Raw genomic sequence first — 27351 nt, 5'->3', positions numbered from 1 at the left:
CTGACAGGCTACCCCTTCTCCCCATTGAAACCTGGGCCTGACCTAAACGAGGGACTCAAGGCTAAACGGAGGGCAGGGCCGCCTCCGCCCGGTCTCCGGAGGGTGCCGGGACTGGCAGCTCGCCGCCCCCCGCCTCCTCCCCCCCCCCTCTAATTTCCCCGTTGCTCTCCTAGCACAGCTGCGCTGAGGAAACATCCCACAGGAGAGGCGGCACTGAAAATCCCGACGCTTGTAGTTGCCCCAGGTTCCTTGTGAAGAATTGTGACTGAATAACGCAGGGGGACCGTGAGCTCCGGGTGAGCCGGGGAACAATACAGTAGGCACAAAGGAAATACTCCAAGTTACAGGGCAATCCGATACTTAACATAATGCATCGCTAAGTAATTGTTTTAGCAGAGTCCCGGGCAGAAAAGCTACCGGGTTTTCCAACGTGTTTGTATGAATATATGTGTTTAGAGAGCAAAGGTGGGAGTTGTTTTCAAATATTTTTAGATCTTATTACAGTTTAACTCCCCCCTCTGCCTGGAAACTTGGAAATGGTACGAAATGAATACTGAGGTACTTTGAAAAATAGCCAGAGATGTCAAAAGACAGTAATGCCCGGATTTGCCCGCAGGGAGCCAGACGGGCTCGTATGAGAGTCCTCACGTCCTTCGGAGACACAAGTATCACGTACTTTGGGGTGACCGTGCACCCCTACCTGTCCCTAGGACGCTGCAGTCGGAACCGAACCTGTGTCCGGTGCCCGGGGAGGCTAGCGGGCACTATTGTGATTATGGCCAGTTACTTCCCCCTTTGCTTTGCTGCCGTCTCCCCTGCCAGGCATTCCGCTGTGTCTGTCCGTTCTGTCACTTCAGCAGGGTCCCTGTCCTGATGGGGATGAGACCCGCGTTCGATGCAGACAGCAGTAAATGGAGGACAAACAAGGAGAGGGGCCCATCTCATCCGTGTTTGCCGTCGGCGGGTTGCCAGGAAAAGAGGAGGTTGAGCCTGGGACCGGCGAGTCACCTTTCGCCGTGCCAGCTGCAGCCCGCCGGGGCGGGCTCTGCTTCTGAGCCCGGGTCCGGTTTTCTGGGCTTTACGCTATCGACAGCTCCCGAAGCGGCCCCAGCCCCTGGCGGTGGGCGATTTTCTACCCTGTAGCGCTGCAAAGAGGGACAGGCCACCCCCACGGGTGTTCCCATAGTTTGCGGGAAGGATGCGGCAGCTACTCGCTCACTCGCAGGGTAGTAGCTCTCTGGTCCATCGTCGCAGGTAACTCATGCTGAAATTGGGCATTTTTAAAAACATTTCCTTCGAAATGCCCAGTCCAGTACTTCACCGGTTGCAGAAACCGTGCCGGAGATGCGGCAGTCTTCCCCGTCGGAGACCCCTTCCCGGCCAAGGCCACCCCAGCACCCTCCCACTGTGTTTAAGCGATGTAGGAAACGCGCTCTTTGTATCGGCAACTTTTTTGGCTTCGCTCCAGTCCAGTGAGTGAAAATGTGCGTTATTTAGTGGCTGGGCAGGAGCACCTCGTCTGAGTCTATTGCATCCATATGTTTACAAGACGTAGACTACGATTTTTTAAATCTCTCGGAAGACAACTTAATGGGCATTAGTCCTTTATCTCAACGTAACGTTTTATTCGTTTCGTTTCCATCTTTAAAGCGATCTGCTGGTGGATTAAATGATAAAATCATCGGCTTTAAAATAAGCTTAGGCGAATACCAGGCTGATCCACCAAAGGCGTTTACGTTTTATACGAGTTCGCAATTGCAACTCCAATTTACTACTTCAAATGGAATAATCTGCAGAAGCAATTTAAATTTTTTTTTCCTTTTGTCAGGATTAGGAAAGAACTTCAAAAATAGCGAAGATTTTGGGAATGCTGTGAAACCGTACCTGGCCAGCTCTAGCGGACAGGACGGTGCAGATTGCCACGCACGGGTGCGGCAAAGACACAGTTTGTTCTTGAAGAGCTTCTGTGAGTGGCTCGAAGAGTAAAATCTGCTTCGTCTTTCGTTAGGGCTCATTTCAGGACAGCCCTTACACCGTTATAAGTAACCTTCTTTGTAAGGTTACAATCCCATGTGCCGAGACTTGAAATTAGTACATAAGGCTAAAACGCGAAGAACCGGGATTGACTCTATCGTTAGCACTTTTTACCGTCTCGGAAAAGAGACTGCAGGATTTCTTTGCAGACCTCAAACTTTCTGCCTCAGGGAAAGCAGCTTTTCAGAAGAGCAAACATTTTTACGGGCCCCTGGACGTTTAGGAGCTTTCTCCAAAGTACGAGTTGGGAAACAGCGGTAGAAAAGTGTAATTTTTCGTTTGGTTCTCCAAAGCAAATTTCCCAGTGCGTGTCCAAATATTTGTCCAACCAAAGAGAAGCTGTCCTTTCCCTAGTCATAAGAAGGCACCGCCGCACACCGGTGCAATTCTGTTTCGGAGGGACCCGCTGGGGCAGACAGACAGACGCCTCGTCTTGTGACTGACGCTGGGTGCTGCTACTGCCTTGCGATGGCAGAAAGGAGGTGTCAGGGCCGGCCAAGGTCCCTGAGTTGACCTGCCTGGCGTTGAGAACTCGAGAGCCCTTTGTGCTTTGCCTGGCAACAGCTGATACTGGGATACAGGGAGGATGCGAAACGCGGGGGAATCACTGCGTGCAGCCACGCTTCGCCACGCGCCCTCACCGCCTCCCGCTGTTCGTCCAGTGGGAGATCCCGTCCACCCCAAGAAGGGGAGAAAGGCTCCCACCGTTTCTAGAGCAGGGCTGCCTGCGGAAGCTTGGACAAATGGTTCGAGGATGTGGGAGGGCTTCAGAAGGGGAGTTTAGACGTTCCATAAACGCTGCAGAGCTCCTGGAGCCTGAGTGCCAACATCTCGCTCCCGTAACCGAGCTGAGCGGGCCTCCCGCTACAGCGCCCTTTGCCCCTGCAAGTTTGCAGCGAGAGGTTTCTTTGAAAGCACCTGGTCAGTGAGAGGGCGCAGGAAGAAAACGAGGCTCTGTTTCATAGTTGCGCATCACTTGGCATCGACCCTGAGGCGTCCCCGGGCTGAAGGGCGCAGGACTCTGCATCCATTGCACCACTCGGCCGCAGTGAGAGCGGCCGCTTGTGGAGACCGCGTCGCCTCGTCCCTGTTGCCAGCACCCCCGGGATCTCAGAAGCGAGCAACCCCGCCGCCGGCCCTCCCGCAGCGCCTCTCGGCTGCAGGCAAACACCATGGGGCTCCCCGGTCTCTCAGAAGCGGTGCTATGGCCCCTAAGGCTGTCCTTTCTCTCCAGAAAGGAAGCATTAAAAGGCTGCCGTCCCGTCCCTCCCTCTTGCTCTCCACCTGTGCACTACTGCGGGGAACGGCACACTGCAAAGCCCGACATCAGGTGCCGACAAGAACCTTCAGCTCTTTGGCTGGCATGGGTTGTGGTCTCAGCTCCACCAGGGAGCTGGAGCTGGTGCCAGGCTTCTTTGCAGGGAGGAAATGAAAAACAAAAAACAAACAAATAAAAAAACCGAAATAAACCCCAGGTCAATCTCAAGCGTCCTACGAACACAGCTTCATCAATAACCTTTCGCTGTCACCAAGGCAGTGGCGGACTCACGGGCTCCCCCAAGTCCGCCAAGAAGCACTAGGGCAGAACGGCGGGGCCGGGTCGGGCCTGTCGGGTCAGTGGGTCCGGAGCTCGGCCGGGGTCGGGCTGGCATCAGATAGGGGCTAAGGGAGCGAAGCTGTCCAATCACATCGGCATGTTGCTCGGTCCTGTCCTGAGCAGGTGAAGCGGCCGTCGGGGTAGTTTCTCCCAGACTGCGCTGCGTCCCTCTTTAACCTTCCCATTCCCCTCCCTAGCTGGGACCTGTCTTGGCTAGCGTGGGGGTCGTCGGCAACGGCACCCCCGCGCAATCCACGCTGCCACCCATCCAGCCGGCCGGCAGCAGGGGAGGAAGTCAGCGGGGTGGGGGAGCCGCACCGAAACGGGCTGTGGCCGCGAGTCAGGGGCTGTCCTGCCGCACCTCCCGCGGGGAGCAAGCCTGGCCCGGTGCAGAATTCGAAGAGAGAAGTGTCTCGCAGCTACTTTTGCCTTCATGTGAGGTACCCCACGGCTGAGCGCCAAGTGCCCCGGGTTGGGCCTGTACAGGCTGCGGGCTCCGGGACCTTAGTGCGTGGTAAGGATTCCCCGTCTCGACCGCGGGCGAGAGGGGGACGGGCACGGTGCTGCTGGCAAGGACGGAGCCGACCTGGAGAGAGAGGGGAAGCCGATGGGGCAGGCAGCCTTTCCGGGGAGGGAGAAAATGTGTGATGCATTGGCCGCGATCTCCAGAGAAAGAGTAATTCTCTTTCCGTGCATATGTGTGGAAAAGACTCGGCCTTTTCCAGATCCTGAGCCCCCACGTCGTGTCCTTCTCACAGGAGAAGAGGGGGAGATCAGGTGGGTTGCGGGGGCAGCGAGTTGTCACGCAAGGTTCACACTGAGAGCCCGGATTCTCTTCCCTCTCTAATCAGCTCCTCGGTTGCCTTGCAGGTTTGGGCGACGCCTGGGGACAGCCGAGCAGGATAGGGCCCTTGGATAACGTGGCCAAGGAGCTCGGATCCCATTTGCTTCAGGTAGTGGACGTATTCCTTCTCCCGCATGCTCTGCATCGGAAGCCTGGTGCTGCGGTGTGATCACCCTCCCGCCTCTCTTCCTCTTCCTCCTCCTCCTCCTCCTCCTCTGCCCCGCACCTCCAGAGGAGGCGGGGTGAAGCTTTCCTTTTACCCCGAAGCCTTTCACTGGCTGGACGGGGAGAAAAACTGAGACACCAAGAACTGCAATTATTATTTGTTTGTTTGTTTTCCCTTTTGATATTAGCAGAAATAATAGTATCTAATCGTATGTCTGTACATGTAAAGGGTCTCTTCAGCCGTAAAAGTGATAATGAGACGACCCAAAGCTGCTGGGAACTTCCCCTAGGCAGCTCCCGGCGAGCAGCAACCGGGAGCGCTTTGGTTCTGTAGGAGTGCCGGGCATGGGAGATTCTGCTTTCTGGAGAAGGGAGACCTGTAAAGTAGCGCAGAGCTCCGGTGGTGAGGGGTGGACATCAGGATTAGATTTCCCATGGACGTTAGCACCTGAAAATACCGCTATTCACAACCCCCTTCTTCTGCTCAGGAATTCTTCTGAAATCCCTTCCTCCCCCAGCCTAGGAGAGTTTAGAAAGACGTAGCTGGGGCGTGTGTGCCAGCTGGAGGGAAAAAAAAAAAATTATGTTTAGCTCCAGTTTTTAATAGGCATACTTAATACAGCACTTTTTTTTTTTTTTCTCCCCCGTTTGTTTTTTGTTTTTTAATTTGTTTTGTTTTGTTTTGTTTTTTTTAAAAGACCTAGTAAACCGTAATCATGTAACAGCCGGTTTTATTGTGGGAGGTTAATTCCTGGTCACAGAGCTGGAGCGGTTCCAGCCAAAAAAAAAACAAAACCAAAAACAACCCAAAAACCTAACCAAACCAAAACCAACCAAAAAAAAAACCCAAAACTAAACAAAAAAACCCAACAACCCAACAGAAACTCTGTTCGGGGTCTTATGTCCACCTCAGTCCTCCCTCCTGACCCCTACCCCCTTCCCCACCTCCCAGTGCTCATGGGGGGCTCACCCAGCTCCGGTCTCGCCAGCTGGTGGCGTCGGGGGCGAGCCGCGGCGGTTGGGCCCTCGCGCTCCGGCCGTTGGGCGCCCGCGGCCTCCCCGCGCCCCGGCGGTTGGGGCCGTTGGTACCTTCCCCCCCCCCCCATACACACACACTGAGGGAGTTGCCGTTCTCCTCAGGCTCCGCCAAGCCCCGCACCCGGACGGGAGTTAAAGAAGGGTCAGGGTGGGCGAGCTGGGAAGGCTGTGCCAGGTCGCCCGGTACACGGAGAATGCCGTGCACAGTTATTTATTTGTTACAGCAGCCCTTCAATGTGACGTTCCCTTCTCCTGAAGTACAAAGAGCTCGTGTTACTGACAGGGTGTAGTAAGTGGAAGCTCGGGAAGTTTAAAATCACCTCGTGGAGGGATTCCCGTCTTTGAAAATTCTGTTTTAAGTAGCTGGTGTCCTATCGGCTGCTGCAGAGCCCCTGGTCTGCCTAGAAAATACATACCCAGTTATATTATAAAAGTCATTGTTGTTCCACTTGCTCCTCCTCCCTGATATTTGTTTCACATTTTGTCTCGCATTAAACAAACTGAAGTAACATTATATGCTAATTACCTGTAATCCTCATTTTACAGCTCGGTTACTTCTGAATTGTGAATGCTTAACATTTTAATAAACCCGCATTTACCATAAACTTTTCAAAGGCTTCTTAGACTGAAGCCTTACATGTGAAGTTTCAGCTTCAATATGCTTTTCTGTAGAGGAAAGTTAGAGACCTACTGCAGTAATGGAATGCAGTAATGGAAGCACTGACATAGTTCTAGTTATGATACTGGGCAGCAATTGCAAGATGACAATTTTTAAAAGCAAAGTTATGGCTAAGGATGCAATTATTTGTTTCCTATTTTAATACTTCTACAAAATTTAATTTATATTCCACAAAAGAAAAAAGTAAAGGCTAAGAGTAATCTGGTTTCAATTATGTGCTGTATAATCATTTGTAGGGCACAGGCTAGTTTGGAATATTTTCTTATTGGGGCAGCATGGTAAAAACATGAAGCATACAGGATTTTACTGCTTCTCTCCTTGTTCAATAACTTAAAAGATTAATTAAAACAGACATTTGTTATATCTGTCTACTGGAAAAAAATTTATTCTCTTTCACATATATTTTTCAATGATGTTCATGTGTTGATCAAGTCTTTCTAAACTGGTTGGTGATAACACATACTTTTTGACTGAGAATATCCAATATTTTTGAAAAAGTGCCTCAAAATGGGCAGTGAAGAGTCAAGATACCCCCAAACTGATAGTCTATATGTCCTATTTTGTCTGACCTGTACTGTTTGCTTCTTATTATTTTTTTCTTATATGAATGAAATGTGACTAAATTAAACTCTATTTTTTATTCACACATGTAATATTTGTCTTCCACTGAATATCCCATCAATAAGAATTGTAGGTTTTGACCTCAAGTTTGCATTTTGTGTTACCATTAGTCAAGAATCATGAGCTGTAGAGATACAGCTTAATGAACATAAATATCTCTCTTCAATTGTGATAAAATTTTGAATGCTGATTTATTTTACTTTCTTTTTCTAAGTTTGTGTGGTTACATAGCAGACAGCCCTCTGTTCAGAAAGGCATTATTAAAAATATAGTCAAATAAATGCAAAACATTGCTTATAGTGTCATTAAGTATATTGCACATAGTGGTAAGCTGGGTCTGCCAATTATACCATAATAAATGACTTGCGTAGTGCTAGACTTCCCCCTAAGTACCACATAGCTCAGGATTTGTACTAAGTACTAAAATAACCAGGAGAATGTTAACTTAAAGTGAAGCTGTAAAACTAGCATCTGTAGGGGGAATGAATTGGATTTCACAATGTCTGTGTGCGTCAGACTTTGTAGGAACAGCATCAGATAGAAGTTTCTGTTCCTTAAATTTTGCTGCTCTTTGCTGCTGTTGAAGTTGGATAGCAACCTTCCTCCAAAAGGCTTCAGCATTTTTTTTTCACTGTAAATGATTTAAACAGTGCTTGCTTTTCACCCTACATACTTCTCTTTTTCAGACTTTGGATGGCTTTGTTTTTGTGGTAGCATCAGATGGCAAAATAATGTACATCTCAGAAACAGCATCAGTACATCTTGGCTTGTCTCAGGTATTTATTTATTCTGTCTATCTGTTAAATACAGCTACTAGATTTGGAACCTAACACTAGTATCTTGCCATGTATATATGTCATTGGTTTTTAGGAGTATTCAAAGCTTTGTCTTTATTCTCTGGCAATGGCCTTACTTAAATATTCATGTTTCCTTTACTTACAAACACATCATGACTGTCTTTATATCTTTTCTTGTTCATTGCATTTTACTCCTCATTACCTTTAAGAAGGGTAATAAATAATATGATATTGCAATCTGCAGATACATAAAGAGCTTGAAACCCAAACCTACTGCCTGTGTGGTAATGCTATATGTCTGAAATAAAGTTTAGAATTCAAGTCTATATGTTTTAGATTGTGTAAGATACTGAGACTTGCTATGAAATAAAGAGGAAATCTGATGTGGAACCTGAGTTTTATGGTAAATGTGCTTTAGGAAAAAAAGAAAAAGGGGTCAGATTTATGAGTGTTCACATGGAATTCAGGGTAGTTTTTCCTGAGTTTTTCCAGCTCAGTGGTCTTTTCAGCAAAGCATTTTATATGGTTGTGATAAAACTCATAAAACTCAGTTTACTACTGTTCTGCACAAGAAGTATAAGGGGGTTTTATTGTGGTGGGGTTTTTTTTGTTGTTTGTTGCTTGGTTGTTTTTTCAGGTTTTTTTCTTTCTTAGAAGGACAATTCTAACTTTTTAGCCTCCTTGGTTTAGTCACAAGGGCAAATAGCCTGAATTTATTGCAGAGTGCAAATTTCCCTATCTTTGTGTGTAAATGTATTGCACAAATTCATTGGTAGCACCTGTCCTAAAGCTTGATGAAGTTTAATAGAAAAACTGGGCCATGGATGAGATTTGCAAGAAATAGAAGTGTTTCTTCAGAACTGGTTGCAGCTCAAACACTTGTCAGAGTTATATCAAGTGAAATAAAGACTGAATAGCAGGGGCCAGAAAAATGAGGAGATGAAGGTGAGAGAAAGCAGGATATTCTGAAAATGGTGAATGTGCCCTGTGACATTATTCCAGTAAACAGAGAAGGGCCTGAGTTGTGGAGATTTTGTGTGTACTGAAGTAGTAGTAGTGAGTTATATTTCTGATTAAAAAACTGCTAAGTTCCTCAGATGTGTGTTTATAATGGTGATATTAGTAGCTGTGAGAAAAAAATAGAACTCTAAATAGTTAGGAAAAGCAAGTATATAATCTCATAAACACCACTTCTAAATCCAAAGGCAACTACAATCCCTGTTTTTGTAATATTTTTAGAAAAAGTAATTTTGAGAATCAATATCCTGTGTGCTTACTTTTTTTCTGCCAACTCCTAAAAACGTGTCAAGGGAACATTCTTAGTTCAAGCAGTTTGTTCAAATGAGTCTGTTACAGTATAGTGTTAGTTGTTTCATAACATTTAATGCATGCTCAAATTACTTTAAATATCACTTTGTTTTAGAATAAACTTTCCTAGAGAATGGTCATTTTCTACACTGCCTCAACAGGATTATTAAAAGTTTTTCTCACCCTAACGTTTGAAAAGATCCACCACACTGCTGACTGCTTAAATCAATTAATTTAGTCAGCACAATTATTCCAAAGCACTGAGTGTTCCCATCTGTACTTGCTGAAGTAGAGTCTCATTGTCCCTTGCCGCTTGCTGTTTGGTAAGTGCTAACTGATCCTCCAGGTTTTGTCTAGAAATTATTTCTTTCTTTTCTTTCTTTTTGAGGAATATCAGGTCATCAGATCTTGGAGATCTCAGTCCTCTGGTGAAATTATAGAACTATGGTTTCAGTAGGGCACTTAATAGACTTCAGTACATTAGAAGAAAGGGGACTGAAAGCATCATATAGGCTTTAGTCAGGTTTAGCCATCATGACCTTATGGCCCTCTGCACAAACCGAATTTCATGTGTATTGCACATGTAAATGTATCTATAAACCCTTAGGGCAAGAGGTGCTGAGGAAAAGTAAAGATTTGGTCATATTACTTATTGAAGTCAGTTTAATAAGCAAAATCACAAATATTTTGTGTTAGCAGAGATTTGTAAATGAATTTGCTCTATCCTTGAACTCTTCAGAAAGTTGTAGATCAGAGAGGAAAAAGGCATGTGAAATTTAAGGACACATTTTAGACTCTCAGAACAGTAAGTTCTTCAGTAGTTTTACAGTACGCAGTTATTTTACTTTTAAATACAACCCTCCGGCTAAACAAGGCAGTGAATTTTTCACCTCTTTCCTCATACTGTTTTATCACCTAATCTGTTCTTGCTATTTCTTAGTATTTTATTTTTGAAGGGACAATTTTGCTTCAAGTAGTACTAGCATCAGTACTAGTCTACTACTATGTACTAGGATATTACTACATTAACACTAGGATATTCCTGTAAGCTTCCCACGGCACTAAATGAGTATTTGTTCCTCTTTCTCTGGAAATCACTGGGAGTTTTGCCACTGACATCAACAAGAATGAGACTGGTCTGTAGGAGCAAATTCTGCAAGTGTCTCTCACCAAGTCATAATACTACACTATATTTTCAACAAGTGGTTTTACAGAGCTCCAGCCAATACAAGCTGAGACCAGAGTGATTATGATTGTAGCACATCTTTTAGAGAGTGTATAGAAAGGCCTTTATATTAAATAATTTTACAATTAACTAGTCCACACATCAATTTCCTGTTATAGTGCAATTTGTTTAAAAATACATATTTAAACTAAATAAAAGTCCAATTGAAAATATTTTTCAAGATATTTTTGGAAACCTGCTGCAGTAGCCTTTATGTTCTGGTTGATTTTGAATCAGAAAGAAATTAGGGTTTCTGAATAACCATTCAGTAGCTGGTAGCTTAAAATTTAAAAGCAACTAAGGATTGTTTTCAGCAGTTTTTCACTCACTTCTGTCTGCAGCATCTGAGATTCAGTAACAGTATTTCTGAAAAGGCTAGATTTTAACTTGGAGACTTATCACGTAATTTGTGGCTCTGGATTTTGGTCTGCCTTTGCTCTCAGATGTAAGAGTAACTATTGTAAATACTGATGGTTAGGACCCTCTCCTCTGTCTAATTCCAATTGGCCTCAGACCAGTGTTGAACTGACTTGCACTAGCTGAGACAGCCAATTCCTTACCTCTTTTTTTTTCATGAATAACAAATACATTCCATTTCCCAAAATATTTTTTCCTCTCTGAGTCCAAAGACTGAGAATGGAGAGGAAAAATCTCTTACGAAACAATGGTGAAAGGTTTTTTTATTATTTATTTTGAAAGCCTGAAGCTTATTCCAGACGTTTTCTGGGTCCATGAGGGAGCCAAGCTTATCTTTGACTTTTGATAAGTCTTGAAATATTTAACCACAAACATCTGAACTTTTCCAAGCGTTTATTTTACTTTCATCAATAAATATATGAAAGGCAAAATATATAATTATTTGCTCTAGAATCCATCTACTTAGTCTTCTGTGTTTATTATGAATTGTTTCTTGGCAGGAAAAAAATGTGCAGCTGAATTACACATAAAAACCCTCTTAGTAGGAAACAGCAATATTTGGTTGTAAGCAGGTATTTACAGATATTAAAAAGCTGCATCGAGGAAGCTGGTTTAATAAGCCTGAGGCATGGGATTTTAGAAGGCTTATGAATTGAACCATATAATTTATTTTCTTAAGTTTTCAGTGTTTCATTGTAGGCTTTAAAATAGCATGCATGCACTATGCATAGCAGGAGACTGTGGTCAGTTTTAAAATTATGTATACATATTTTGGTTATTTGACTCTTACATAGCCTTCATTTCTTTGCTGATGGCTTTATGTTTCCACTTGCATTTTTACAGTCAATTTTGGTTTCAGTGTTGTATGTTCACATCCCACTGATTTTGCTGGGGTTGCAAATGCATACATCAGAGCATAAAATATTCCTATGTGTATAATGAGAAAAACTAGTCAGTAGTTTGACAAGGCATCTTAGTTTTGAATTTTAGATATAAGCCTGGGATACAAATCGCAGTTTGGATAAAACTGTGACCTTGGGTCCAGTCCTGTGAAGCCTGTGAACAAACATGTATTTCTACATAGTCTTTTTGGATAGGTGGTGGCTTTTCCAGAAGTAGGAGATACCCATATGTTATACTTTGTAAGAGAATAGACGCATGCTGGTGTTGTTGTGATTATACTCAGTAATAGCAGAGATGCAACAGGATCTTCTGGATTGCTACAGCTGATGTTAATAGTCAGGTTGGTTGGTGCTATTTTTGTAAGAAAGTCTTTATATTGAAGGAGGAGATTATTTTCACATAGTCATGCATGAATGTTGTTTGTTTGTTTGTTTTAAACTGTATTCTCTAATTTTGTTAATTGCAAAGGCAAAACATCTACGCAAAATCAGTATTACCTATAGATAAAATAATAAGAACAAGGTCATAAGTGACACTCCTTTTAGTTTGAACACTGACTACAGCCATTAAATTTTGCAATAATTTTTTTTCAAGTTCTGGTTTGTTAAGCATATAGGCCAATGACATGTCCATCATCATAAGAATTATTAGAATTTTTTAAAAATTGTTTTTCTGTGTCTGTAGGTGATTATGATATTTACAGAGATAGCTATGGACATTTACAATATGTCTTTCTCCATGTAATTAAAAACAGAGGCAGTGAGAAGCATGACTCACAGTGAATGTATGTTCTCCTTCCTCCCTCCACCACTGAGGCTCGAATACGGGGTGTTACTATAACAGGTCCCCACCTGTTACAGTCCTGAAAAGGAACAGCCGGTGCTTTTTAGGGAGAACTTTTAGAGAAAATTATATAAATGAAGCAACATAGAAAATTCCCCCCCTTTCTCTTTTCCTTTCCCTTTTCCTTTCCCTTTCCCTTTCCCTTTCCCTCTCCCTTCCCTCTCCCTTCCCTCTTCCTCTCTTTCCCTTTCCTTTTTCTTTCTCTTTCTTTTTCTTTTTCTCTCTTTCTCTCTTTCTCTCTCTTTCTTTATCTTTCTTGCTCCCTCTCTCTCTCTCTCTTTCTTTCTTTCTTTCTCTTGTTCTCTCTTTCTCTCTCTCTCTTTCTTTCTCTCTTTCCCTCTCTTTCTTTCTCTCTCTCTCTCTTTCCCTTATTCAGTGAAACTTTATTCAAGTTAGAATAGCAAATTAGCGTTGGTGATTTTGTTTTTGCAGGGAGGGGATTTTGGAAAGCAGTGAGGAATAGATGGCTAGAAAAAAGTTAGTTTGCATAGTCTTAGGAAGAGACATTCCATGAATAATGCAGAAAACGGAACGATGAGAAACATTTTCGGAAAAAGATTGCTTTGTGGGATAGACAACTTCATTTATTCCAAAGAAAAGGCAACTCACACATCTTAGCAAATCAGTAGGATTGGCTCAGAATAATAGGTTAAATTACTTCACCTCTCAGCTGTCTCTGATCTTAGGGGCCCAAGGCACATCAGGCCACACTGAACAATTGGGCAGCCTGACACTAATTTAAAACACAGGCTCAAAGTATTGGTTCACTCCTTAAATCAATTACTACATCTATCTGGAGACTTTTGTTGGTGAGTTTTATACGTGGCAAATAGAGCTAGCAAAAAAGACACACGGTGCACGCCATTAATTTTTTGCACAACAGTTATCATGGATACATGGCAGCAGTGGGAAAGAGAGAAATACATCCTTGTGTGAGCTAAGTACAAGTGAGAGGAGGGAATACACAGATATTTAAAATGGATCTAGTCCTTAGCTTTTAGTCTTTACTGTGCATATTTATTTAAAAGAATGAAGGCTCAATCCAGTGCCTACGAAAATCTATGGAAGTCTGCCTTTTGAATTCACTGACTACTGTTCTGAGCTCTTTGGGCTATTGTAGATCGAGTGTGGTGGATCATCTTTGAAAAGGCACAAAGGAATTGTGTAAGTCTAGTGGTTTGGCTGTGAAGGCTCAGCTGCCATCTGAATTCAGGTGACAGTTTCTGGGAACCTGCAAAAACTTTTTTTTTTTTTTTTAAATATGTCTTCTTGAGTTCACAGCTCATTATATTTTATCCCATTTTGTGGCAATCTAACATTTCTACAGCTGCTCTATTTTATCACTTAATTTGCCAGCTCTCTAATAGCAGTTTTTCTGTATCCAGATCATCACCAGAAATACCCACAAAATACCCTACAGTATTAGTTACTGCTGAAGAAGGAATTAATTAAGTTTAATGGGAATAATTTTGAGCATGGTTTTGATACATTCTACTTAGGTTTTAAAAATGGTATTTACCCAGATGCAGTGTATACAGGTAACTTAAGAGCACTTTTGGGATAGGAAAAAAATAACCAGCTTCACTGCTTCATGTGTAATGTATCTTTTCACAGGTGGAGCTTACTGGTAATAGCATTTATGAGTACATACACCCTTCTGATCATGATGAGATGACAGCTGTTCTTACTGCTCACCAGCCTCTTCATCCTCACCTCTTACAAGGTACTTGTTGATTTGTGATCAAACTACTACTGAAAAACTAAAAAAAAAAAAGTAGCTATCCTAGGCTGAAACATAAAAAGGTCATGTTTATCCAATATGAAGCTATGCACATGAATGTAGGAAGAGCATGAACTTGAAACTGTGACCTAGGGTTTTGGTTTGTAGTAAAGGGAATAAGGTCTCCTAGATTAAATAATGCATTTCATACCATGAACTCCATACAATTTTAGTATGTTTTTATATTTTAGTTTTTATGCTTTGCCCAGCGGCCATTTAATCTCTTTTGTTTTGTCTTCACTGCTAAGGTTGCAGGAACATTGCAATGGTCTAGCTGTACACAGCTGCAGCTAAACTAGGCAACTGGGAAATAGGAACACACTTTTGATGTTCTAAAAACAAGCATTAAGTTTGAGGAAGCTTGGACAAAAAGCCAAACCTAATACCCTCAACTGTAGGAAAAGTAAAATTGTTTTTTGTAAACTACCTACATTTAGAAACTTATTAAAAAAGTGATCTTTCCAGGAACATAATGTCCTCTTGCCTTGATACTAGATCACTGATTCACCAAGCCTCTTTAAACATCCTGTTCAGGAGCTGCAGATGATTTACCCACACACACCCATACAGCATTACACTAAGTTGGAAAGAGTGTTAGGGAAGACAGCAGAACTCTTACTGATTACGTGAACACCTGGATCAGACTGTCCACCCTGGCTGTGCTCAGCCAACACACATAGATATTAACATAACTCTTTGTGTATTAAGTCCTTACTTTAGTGTTATAACTACTACATAACTAACAAAGATATGCTCATCTTTGCATTATCTTCTTCAGTAGCTTTTGTTTCCACTGGTGCAATTCTTTGAAGTTTAAAATATCAGAAGTACTATGGCTCCATCATATACGATTTGTTTTCACATGTATTTCTTAATTGTTTAACCAGTTAGAGTTCACACCCTCCTGATTTTTACTGGCCTTCTTACAGCACAGATCCTAAAAGTGTGAGATCTGGATTTGCACTACAATTCTGCTTAGGATCAGGCATTTTTTTTTGCAGCTCTGGAGCCTGTGCATTTTGTGTTCTTGAAGATCTCACCCCAGTTCTGACTGCTGTGATTCCATCAGAGCAGAACCATGTACCCTCTGCACACAGTGAAGTTTACTGTGCCTGGAAGCATATGTACATCTCTGAGTAGTGTAAATGGAAGAATTATCTTAGCCTCCTTCTCTCTTCTTCTCCAAACAGACTCACACAACCTGTTTACTTGTTGTCTTAAAGAAAAAAATTTTATTTTTATTGGACTGTTCTGATTCTAGCTGTTTGGTTGTTTTATCATTTGCTCATTCATTTCTCAGGATTTTTATTTTTTTAAATGTTGACTTTTAAAAAAAACATTAACACTTTTTTTCTTTTTTCCTACCTTTCTGATAAGCAGAAGGGATATTTCTGGTATTAAAAAATCCATGACTTTTCATGTTCTGCTGGTATCCAGAATTGGTAGTAACTTGCCTGTTAGCATATTTTCTGAAACAATCAGGTCTCCTTTACATACCTACAGTAAAATTCTTTATTTCCTTAAATTCTTGTCACTGTCAAGTATAATTCTCTTCTGGCTGTGTTCGAAAAGACTCAACACACAACTGAAACTTCATTTCAGGTTACTTGCAACTGTTTCAGTCTGAAATTCTGCTGAGGGTATAATTAGCTCCAGATATATCCCTCATTCTCTGTAGCTTTCTTTACCTCATTCTACATAGATGCTGTTTGTTATTATCATCAAGTTCTAGTTTCTCAGTAATGCAAAGGCAAATTTTATTTTAAATGTGATTCATTTACATATATTTTGTTTTTTGTAAAATTTTGTGTGGCAGAGGAAATTGATAAATCCTCAAAAACAGCTGCATATTATCTGGATTTCTAGACTTTGAGAAGATAAATAAAGGACTTTAGCTGTGTTCTGTTTTTTATAGCAATTATTTTATGCAAATCTTATTTCTTTGTCTTTTCCTCATGCATAGAGCAGGTGTTTCAAAAAATCCAGAATACATAGCTAAATCTTGTAAAAATTAACAGTGACCAAATATTCATTTATATCTCTCTTCCCTGTGCCTGTAATATGCAGTGTATACAGTTTATGAAGCAACTTATGACTGGATCTTAGTAGATATTTTGAATATTTAAATAAAAGATGAAGTCTTATAAATAACTTAGGACAGGGGGAAGTTGAGTGGAAGTGGTTTTATGTTCTGATAAAAAGGAAAAGGGAGTTTTTAAAGACTATTTTGTAATTTAAGTTTGATTTTATCTCTTTTAGACTTTTAAAACAACTCCAAATTATCAAGTCACCCAGGAGTAAAAACAATATTGGCTGTTAGACACAGACTTTCATAAAACAAATTTATAGTGTGGCTCATGTATCTTTACTGGCTCAAGATATGTTCTTTAGCTAATTCTCAGATACACATATACATTTTTAGTTCCTGTGTTATTTCAGCAGTTATATCTGAATATGATCTGTTATGATAGAAATAAAATCACAAATGTGAATTTATGTATCTATGCTTTGTGGTATTCTGTTCTGGTACTGAATAACTCAAAGTACAGATTATGTTTGACTCCTGTTTTACAGTCATTGCAAATTTTGATACTATCCTTGTATTTCTTCCTTTGCTTTTAATCTTTCTAATTGTTCTTCCTTATTATCTTTCAATCTTCTCTTATATTTTTAGTACTTTGTCACTTCCATAGAAGCTTTTTTGAAAGACTGAATAATATGAAAAAGGTAGAGAAGCCTTGCAGCTGTTGAGCTCTAGAAATCTTATTTGCATGAATTTTATTTCTCAGGGAAAGCAAACTATTGCTCACTGCATAAAATCAGACATAGTGTGGAATTTTATAGGTAACTCTTACTGTCACATTGCTTTTACTAGTTTAAAAGGCATATGCCTTCTAAATTACAATTTATTTATTTTTAAAAAAATTTCCTTTGGCTTTAATATTTCAGGTACAAGACAACGCATCTTCAAACACAGAGTAGGTGTTTGGGGTTTTTTTTAAAAGGCAGTAAAAATTCTTAATTAAAAGCATGCTTCCAGAAGCTGGGATTTCATAATAGTAACACATATAATAAAAATAGGGAAGATGAATGTTGATGAACTATCTGTTGGGTCATCATTCTTTAGATGAGTCCAATGTGACACTACAGCAGGTTATGTTAAGGAAAGATTTGGGGGGTTAGGAACCAGAAGGCAGAAACTCTGAGAAGCATTTAAAGGTCATAAAAGACAAATATCTCAGTGTGAGCTTCTGTTGGGGTGCTGTGGCAAAAAGGGATAATGGAAAATCCTTGTGCACATAAACAAGGAAATAATGAATAGAATGGTGAGCAGAATGGATAGTTGCATTATTTATACAGTATTAGTGAAATAGACACTGGATTTCTCTGTATAATTCTGTTGTCCACTTAAAAAGAACAAAAAACATTCAAAAATCCAAACACACACACAAAAAAAAAAACCAACAAAAGAAAACATAACAAAACAAAACAAACAAACAAAAAAAAATCCCAGAAAACAAATCGGAGAAAGTACAGAAGAGATTTACAAAACTGAATCAAGAGCTGGAAAGGCTTATTATAAGACATGAAAGAACACCATCTGTTTGGTTTATCAAAAAGAAGACTGGGAGGTGACTTGACTACCCTGTGTGCATACTTCCAAAGGGAGAAAGTACCAGGAACTGAAGAACTGTTTTAGACGAAAAAACATATCAAGGACTGATGTCTGTGAACTGAAACCACAAAAGCTCAAATTAGAATAATGCATACATTTATAACCAGGAGTTTGATTAACCACAGGGACAAAATACTGAGAGAAGCAGTGGTTTCTCCCTCTTTTGATGTCTTCAGATCAAGGCTGTATGCCTTTATAGAAGATACACTTTAGGCAAACAGAAGTTACTGAGCTCAGCACAGGAATAACTGACTGAAGCTTAATGAACTGCAATGTACAGGTTAGACCTATGATCTAATGCTCCTTTCTGGCCTTTAAAGTCTATAAGCTATGACTCAATGAAAGCCATAAGCCCCATCATCTGTGGAGGCTTTGAAGAATTTCAGCTTTAACTTACAAAGTCTTTAAGCTGCCTTTTTACTTTCATGACCAGTGTTGAAAATGTAAAGCAATATGTACTGATCCCTTGCTATGAAAGAAGCCAACAGCTGGACTCTTTTTCTGAGGGTGGCTGGAGTGGAGAAAAATAATAATCTCTCTTACAGACACATTAAAGATAGGGTACGCCTTAGCAAATCACTTCACCCATGAGACTTTAGCCAACTTTGCACCACTTGTAACAAAATGAATCTATTATATTTAACTGGGATAGGTTACCAGAAAAAGAAAAGGAAAAAAAAATTTGTATCTTTTCCCAATGATGTGCACCAGATGTGATCATATCTCAGATGACTTCACTGGTTCTTCACACCTTTCCAAATGCTGCTTAATGTATTTCTGATCTGCAGAATTTTATTCTCTTCTGGCACAGTTTTGTGGTTGTGAAGCCTTCCATCTCAGTTTTGCACTCTCTATACCACCTGTATATCAAGATATCAAGACAGTTATCAAGACTCTATCCTCTATCCTAAAATAGGCAACACCTAACTAACAGAATTTTTTAATGGTGGCGGGCTGAGAAATCAGTTTCTTAGCATGTAGAGAAATGGTTTTAACACATAGTGTCTTTCCTTGAGCAATTACAGCTCTGAAAGCTTCTTTCCTGATTCTTCAAAGTAGTAGAACTAAGTAACTGGGTGCATCAAATGAGACTGTCTTGCTGGGGCAGAAGGTGGTCATCCAGCAGGGCAGCTGGACTCCAAGAAATGGGGATGATGAGGTAGCCGTAGTTTGTGAATATTGGAGGACTGCAAGGGCACATTTATGTCTGACTGAAGGGACTCTGTACACTGCATTATCTCTCCTGTTTAGTGCAGGAGACCCAGCAAGTTGTGGTGCCATGCAAAATTATGCATAGGCAACAATAGCTCCAGGACTTCATGGTAGCACATGAGGAGTTTGGCCCTTTACTCACCTCACATACTGCATTAAACTAAATGTTTGTCTGCTACTAACTCTAGGTTGCTATAGCTCAGCAGCAAATCTTTTTGACACTAATATAATGTAGGGTAAATTGCTGGCAGAGGCTTGCAAACCAACTGTTATGTTACAAAGTGCCTTGTCCAGAGGTGCTAAGCATTTCAAACATGTTTGAAATAGTGGCTGGCTTTCAGGGACTGAAAGTGGAGGATTGCACCAGGATTATTAACTACTCCCAGCTCCCCCCTATCATGTTCTTTAGAGTATATAACATACTGACACAAGATGGGATGCACATACTCTGGTAAGTTGCAGTCTTAAGCCCTCAAATGATATTGCTGTCAAAAGTGTGTCTGTAGCAACCATTTCTGCAGAACGTTTTCTGTAACAGTTAGCAGCATAGAATGGTGGGCTTGTTGCAGGATAGTGACACTTACTAAATGATCTGGAGTTTTTTGGGAAATGCTGTACCTCCTGAACCACATCTATGAGAATACAGAATGAAATTTTTGTATGAAATATCAGAGTAGTGCAAGCTAGGTATAACCAGTCGGTGCCTCTGTTATCATTGCAGCTGACTACAAGCAAACAAGAGAAATAAGTTACATGCACTGCAGTTGAACTGGGATAAGCAATTAAGCAGTGCTTAGAAGGATTCCACATTTTGTGTGTATTTGGAGTCAGATGTTGTCTGTCTTTTACTAGTTTCATAAGCTTTTTCTGAGATTTTAGTCCTTTAAATGTCTAGAGCTTCCAACTTTCACTCACTTTCACACCATGGCCTGGTGTACTAAAAGCAGTTTATTAACATTCCCCAAAGCAGACAAATGGAAAAAGGAATACTATAGTTATTGTAAACATGCCAGTTGTCTTCTAACAACCAAATAATTGTTATATGATTACTTAGAAGCCTAATGTAAGTTACACAAGGAATGTGGAATACATTGTGTTGTGTTTTTTCCACTGTGATACTTAAAGGCACTGTTTCAGTCATCTAAGAAGTAAATGCCAGTGCATACTTTTCCTCTCAAAGAAAAACATCCTTCCCTATATACGCTTTGTCAGATGTTAAAATAAAGGAATAGAAAAATAGTACATCTGGAAAGACCTTTTTTATACTAAGTTTTAAGGAAATATTTCTAGAAGCGCATTTGGAGAAGATAAATGTTGATAGGAATTTTTGTTTTCATAAATTAAAAAATATTTCATAGGAGAGCTGTTATTGAAAGATAATGGTTTAACACAATGATCCTGTTAACACTGTTTGTTTGTGTTATTTTAAACTTGATAAATTTAGAAAATACTATTAATTTTTGTGTATAAAATTGGAAAAGAGCAGACTACTGGCACCTCATTAAAAAAACTTTTATTGTTAGTAATTAATACTAAAATATACCAAAAGATATATTTTAGATATTTTCAGACTGAAAAAGCAATTATTTGTCTTTCTGCCTAGATCCCTGTGAAGTTTCTTTTCTAAGAAAAGTTTGGAAGTATCATTCATAGGAGCAAAGGAAAATTTGGGCAAGTGCTAGAAAATGCTAAATTTGGATGACAGGAATGATAATAGAGACAGACAATTTACCCTCTGCATCACTAACAAGATTCTGGATACAGTCAGGAGACAGAACAAGCCATGTGGAGTGGGAGGGAATTTGGGCATTTTGTGCAAGCTTGGAACTGTAGGACAGAGGCTTACAACTGAGCTGATTGCTTTCCTACAACAGCAAGAACATTACAAGGGCAAATCAAGCCAGGCCACAAGATTCAGTTTTCAGCTTAGTATGTGTGTAGGAATTTGCTTTCTATAGATATAACTGTCAATTTTGCCATGTAAAACATTTAGGTTGTATCATTCTACTGGTGCCATTCACTTGCTAAAAAGATGAGTATTCTCAAATACTTAAGTCTGTAACCTGCACTTGTATGTTATGATGCTGCAGAGTAGCAGGGAGAAGGGAAAGTATATGTAGCTGTTTGTTCTCTCTTGTTAGAGAACAAGAAGTTAGTTTTGACCACAGGTACAGAGGACAAAGGACAGGGAAACATTGTTTTCATGCATTCCTTTGCACGTGGTATTTCACTTTGCAGAATACTTGTAGCCACAGTCTCACTTCTGCTGTTCTTTCTGGTGTATCAATAATAATGATGGCTAGAGTGCACCTGGCTTACAGGTCTGGATCCTCCTTTCCATAAACCTATCTTCAGGCCTCCTTTTGAAATAGTTGTGAGAACTCCACCAAAGGTGTTTGCAAGCCCCTTCTCAAGCTGGCCACATTAGTCAATCTTGGATCCTCACCCTCAAGGATTATCTTGAAACTGTGTGTGCTATTATGCACAGAAGCATCTCTTTTGTATGCATCCTACAGTGCTTTTAACTCTATTTTTTTGGTTGAGATGCTGTGGCATCCTCTCTCCTGTGTCTCACAAAAGCTATAGCTGCACTGTGTTCACAAAAGGCTAGCCAAGATACTCACGTGCTCTTTTAGTCAACCATGTGCCCTGTGGGACCCAGATGCTTTGCAGATTACACAAGAATAAGAGTACAACATATGCAACTTCATAGTATAGAGGAAGTAAAATGAAAATTTTGCCCCTACCAACTGTAGGGGCAAAACTAAAGAAATAAAGTGTTTGGGGGATGGGTAGCAAGATGTTATGCAGATATGAACTTGTGCTATCTGTATTTCCACCCTGTTAAAGAGTCTGCAAGGGACATGGGACACAGCTTATCGTGCCTTGTCTCCTTGTCACCAGTTTGAGGCAGGCAAGTGTCTCCCCATCAGTTGGACTGGAGGGAAGGGGGAAGGTGGAAGCAGGTGACTGCCTGCATAGTGCTTTGGTCTAAACTTGCCCTTTGAGAACAGTTTTCATTTACACCATATCTGAAATTTGACATGGCACCCAATCTGCTATTAGAGTGAACATGAATTATTAGCTGAGTCAAGAGCTCTCAATTTTAATGCTGCTTCGTATCCTTTATGGTGACAGATGAGACATGCGTTCTTAGAGCATGGTACAACAGTGTGCAGTTTGCATGCTGATTTATATTATTTTACAAAGTGGTTATGCAACAAAGAAATGTCACGTTTTACTAATGTCAAAACTTGGGAGCTTTGGGAAAGAGATATAAAATAGTAGCTTTTTTCTTAGAGAAAATAAAGGCTTGAGAGGTGAAGGTGTGAAAAAAAACGTTGATGATCTTTTTTCCTAGTCCACTGAGCAAGCAGCATGCAAACCACAGAACTTTTTATTGTTTTCTTTCAAAAGAGATAAAAGATGGAGTGGAAAGCAAAGGAGGATTTTATAGTAGCACCCCCAGGGGTGGACAATTCTGGCTTCCATACAGCTAACCATAATTTCACAGAAATGTTTGGAGAATCCTGTTTGGCAGGCATGTGCAATATGAGTGAAACGCACGAAGTCTTTATTCAAAATAACAAGACTAATTTTTCATTACCATGAAATTTATTCAGTTTATGAGAATAAGAAAACACAAATATACCAAATATAAACAGGCTATTTTATTTCTGACTAGCTCTTGCAGTCAAACTGTATTGCATGATATGATAGGCTAAGAAAAGAAAAGAGCTTAACAGAGAAGGCATTTGTAGAATGCTGTGAGAAAGAAATAAATCTTCTGTATGTCCATAGATAGCAATGTCTTTCTATGCTCTCATTCACACTGGTTGCTATGTTTCAGCTCTGTGAGGATGTTAACATCTCAGAGTCCAGATATGGACTCTGACTTTTAGTGCCTCCTCCTATAAAACTTATTATAAATGATACCTCAATTTTATTGAAATATCTGCCTCTTGACATATTTAAAAAGTCAGGATCTTGGTAACCTAGTTACACCCTTCCAAAGAAGAACAGCAGCGAAGATAAAGAAATCCGCTCAAACTATACAATCAGGTTAACCAAAACTAGTATTTTACTTGTACCAGTTTTAATTTCCAACAGTCAGCCAGTTGAGGAAAAATGGAAAATTGGAATTCCAGGATGAAAACCAAGTCTCACAGATCATTCTTAAAATGACTTCAAGAAAAGTTTGTGTAGCAGTGAGGAGAGGACAATAATTTTCAAATGTTAAACATTGATACAGGACAAACAATATCAGAAATATAATAAGTAAATATTTCAAGTAGTTGAAATAGAAAAAAGGACCTGCAATCTTTCTCCACATAACTTATAAGGCGAAGGACTGTGTCAAAAATGGGAGGGTAAACGTTTAGAACGAAGCCTAAAGCTCTGCTTTTCACATAATCACAGAATTGCTATAGTTGTAAAAGTTGTAAAAGACCTCTAAGATCATCACATCCAGCCATCAAAACACCCTCCACCTCCACCAAATAAAATATCTATATCATTATCTATATCACCATGCCCACTACAGCATATCCTGAAGTGCCTCACCTGATTCCACCACCTCCCTGGGCAGTCCATGCCAGCGCTTAACTATTCTTCAGTAAAGAAATTCTTCCTAAGATCTAGTATAAGCCTCCCCTGGTGCAACTTCAGGCCATTTCCTCTAGTCCTCAAGTAAATAAACCATTATTTACTTGAGAGAAGAGGCCAGCATCCACCTCTCTGCAACCTCCTTTTAGGTAGTTACAGAGAGCAATAAGGTCTCCTCTCAGCCTTTTCTCCAAACTAAACATTCCAAATTCCCTCAGCCTCTCCTCATAGGTCTTGTTCTCCAGACCCTTCACCAGCCTGGCTGCCCTTTTCTGAAATCATTACAGCAACTCAATGTCATTCTCGTAGTGAGGGGCCCAGAACTGGACACAGTACTCAAGGTGCAATCTCACCAGTGCTGAGTACAGGGGCAGGATCACTTCCCTTCTGCTGGCCACACTATTCCTGATACAATCCACGATGCTGTTGGCCTCTTCACCACCTGGGCACACTGCTGGCTCATATTCAGCTTGGTTTCGACCAACAGTCCTGGGTCCTTTTCTGCCTACCAGCTTTCCAGTCACTCCTCTCCAATTCTGTAGTGTTGCACGGGGTTGTGATTTTCATCTCTAAATCCTGTAGTAGATGGACACAGTGTCAATAAATTCTGGGAAATGTTAAAAGTTGTACTAAGGTCTGCCTTTCAGGAAACTATCATCAGTGCCTTTCAAGACACTTAGCAATTTAGAAGCCAAGGTGAAGTTTTCTTTTTAGCTGTAGCAACTATTCAGACAGCCTTGATTAATCTTCTGAAAAAAAAGCCTGAAGAGAAGAATGTAAAAGCTTTGAAAATTTTTCAAGACTCTTGTGAAAAGAAGGATCAATTTCCCAATTATTTTAAAATTGTTTGGGAGACATCAACAAGTCACATTCAGGGAAAATAGCAAAATAGATGCTTACATAGAAAGCAAAGGAAAAGATGGGAAAAGCAGACCCATGCTGCAAAACTTAGACCTGTAAGAGAAAATTGAGTTAAGGACTTTTGTAGCAATATATAGCAGTTTGTCAGAATTTCAGATGGCTATGGCAAACACTAGAGAAGGTGCAATTAAACAGACAAATGTTTTCATTTGTGGTGAACTTGCTTCAATAGTAGGTATTTGAAAGAAATTGTGCTGACTAAGAGATACAACAACAGTGAAATTTCATGTGAGTTACAGCAAAATTTGCTATCTCCATGTGGTGACTGCTAACTTTTATGAAACCTCAGGTGGTGGGGAGAGGAGTGGCTGAAAAGCAGCCCTGCAGAAAGGGATCTGGTGTTGCTGGTTGATGCTGAGTGTGGCCGTGGCAGGAAAAACCACAACCTGTGGTGCATCAAACAGTGTAACCAGCCAATATTCATCCTGTGTTGGTGCAGCCTCACCTTGATTATTATGTGCAGTTCTGGGCCCTTCAATTTAAGAAGGATATGAAAAAATGTCCTGTGAGGACTAGATAAGGAATCTGGATTTGTCTTGTTCAAAGAAAAGGAGGCTGAGGGTAGACCTCATTGCTCTCTACAGCTTTCTGAGGAGATGAAAATGCTGATCTCTCTAGTATCCAGTGACAGGATCCAAGGGAATGGTACAAAGCTGCACTATGGGAGATCTAGATGGGATATTAGAAGCATTTCTTTACCAAGAGAGTGCTCAGACACTGGAACAGGCTTCCTAGAGAGGTGGTTGGTGCCCCAAGCCTGTCATTGATTAAAAGGACCTCACATCTCTTTAAAAATACACTTTAGTTTTTGGTCAGCCCTGAAGTGTCAGGCAGTTGTACTTGATAATCCTTGTAGGTCGCTTCCAACTGAACTATTCTAATTTATCGCAACCTATTGTATCCTATCCAGTTTGTTGTCAGATTTCCAGTTTTGTAGCTTGCTTCTCAAAGCTGCAGTTAGTGAGGCAACATACTATATAATACCTCCTGCAGTGACAAATGTTAATTTACATATGAGATTGTTTTACTCCAATCTAAAATATCCCAAATATCCCACCGTACAAAGACACAGTTACTGCAGTTCAGGTGTTGTGACTGCACACTTGGAAAGCACAGTTTACAATATGAGGCATTGCTATGCTTAATGAAGTCTCCTTTGTTTCTTGCAGCTCTAAAAATGCTATTTTATAAATACATAGTTGCATCCATACAGACACAGAGAGAGAGCACATACAGAGATATTACAGTTCTGTAATAGTATTCTTTTAATCATTATCACTAATAATAATATGAAGTACCTATTATGTAATGAGAGAAATGAGGCTTCTTTTGTTAGAGATTAAGACATTCTCATGCAGGATTCAGTTTTATTTCTTATTCTCCCTTTTCAGAAAAGAAAAAACACAATACAAAACCAAAACTGAGCAATGTGTAGTTATCAATTTCCATAGTATCTGAATGAATAAGTTTTTCTTCTGTCATACCTGTGGAAGACAAAACCAACAAAAGTTATTATTAAGTGTGTGTGTGTGTGTGTGTGTGTGTGTGTGTGTGTTTGTTAACTCAGCTGGAACATATCAGTAAGTCTTTCTGGTCTACTCAGTAGCATTTTGTTTCTTGACCTTCATTAGCTAATGTCTGTAACCTGTTGGTTTCATCTTTTTCCTATAACAGACAGACATAATTTATACATATCTTTAATATTTTCTTTGCACTTAAAGAGAAAGTGTTAATATTTCAGTGATGTATTTATATAGTTAACACCTCAGAATAATAAAACACAGTGCTTAAGCTTTGGTTATTAGATTGTGTTAATATTCACTGATAGTTAGAAAGGATATTTTATTTCAGTGTTGTTTATATTCTGGTTCAATCATAACATTTTACTATTCACTATTCTCTCAGGTTTAATATATATATGTTTATTACTCTCAACCTTAATTGCTTAAGAACTTGATAACACATGGTTTGTTTCCTTTCTGTTTCAAACCTCATTTACCTTCTTGATAGCCTAAAGTTCTTCCTGTTATTTATATGTGCTGTGATTGCATGTTTGTTTGAAAGAATTCTAGTGATACCAATAGTTACATTACTAGGTCTAGATGCTTTATATTGTTACATTTTTGCAGTTTTTCAAAACTTAATTCTGACTGTTAAATCAGCTCCTAAGAATAATTGGTTGCATTCACCTCTTTCTAGCCTGGAGTGCTTGTTTTACATTTACTGTTTTCCCTAATTTGAGGCTTTTGCTACAACCCTGGACAACAACAACTGGACATCTCCAGTCATTCTACTTTTACAGCAGGTGCTGCCTACTTATGCCACGGGCTATTTTCTTCTTAATAACTGAGCTTTCATGTCTACCATCCCCTCACAATTCTGTGATTAACTTCTGCAGCAGGACGGCCTGCGTCAGTAGTCACACTTCTCACAGCTCATCTGATTTCTCCTGTTTGAGTGTTCAACAACTCCATGTCTGCTTGCTAAAGCTTTAGGAACCTCATTTTCCTTTTACATTCTCTTCATCACAGTAGACCATCTTAATTGCACTGGGTACATCATATATATGATATTTTAAGGTTTGTCTTATGTTATAACATAGCATGTTATATATTTGTATTTATATTTTATTATGTTAGCATCCAGCAGGGTAACAGGGCTCTTTATTTCCCAATCAGCTTTAAAA

At 40.3% G+C, this 27351-nt stretch overlaps 1 protein-coding gene across 4 annotated transcripts in view; it reads left to right on the top strand.

Moving 5' to 3' along the window:
• The window catches only part of SIM2 (SIM bHLH transcription factor 2), a 61811-nt gene that overhangs the window by 6322 nt on the left and 28138 nt on the right, over window positions 1-27351 (top strand). For 3 of the 4 annotated variants that reach the window (XM_071753323.1, XM_071753316.1, XM_071753307.1), the window contains 3 exons: window positions 4502-4584; window positions 7665-7754; window positions 14086-14194. In XM_071753323.1, coding sequence (XP_071609424.1) covers window positions 4502-4584; window positions 7665-7754; window positions 14086-14194 — 282 coding nt within the window. Of the gene's footprint in view, window positions 1-1828; window positions 4409-4501; window positions 4585-7664; window positions 7755-14085; window positions 14195-27351 lie in introns of all 4 variants that reach the window. The other variant, XM_071753331.1, reaches the window with a different exon arrangement.

The sequence above is a fragment of the Heliangelus exortis genome, chromosome 1, assembly GCF_036169615.1.
Source record: "Heliangelus exortis chromosome 1, bHelExo1.hap1, whole genome shotgun sequence".
NCBI lineage: Eukaryota > Metazoa > Chordata > Aves > Apodiformes > Trochilidae > Heliangelus > Heliangelus exortis.
This window is presented reverse-complemented; position numbering and strand designations above follow the sequence as displayed.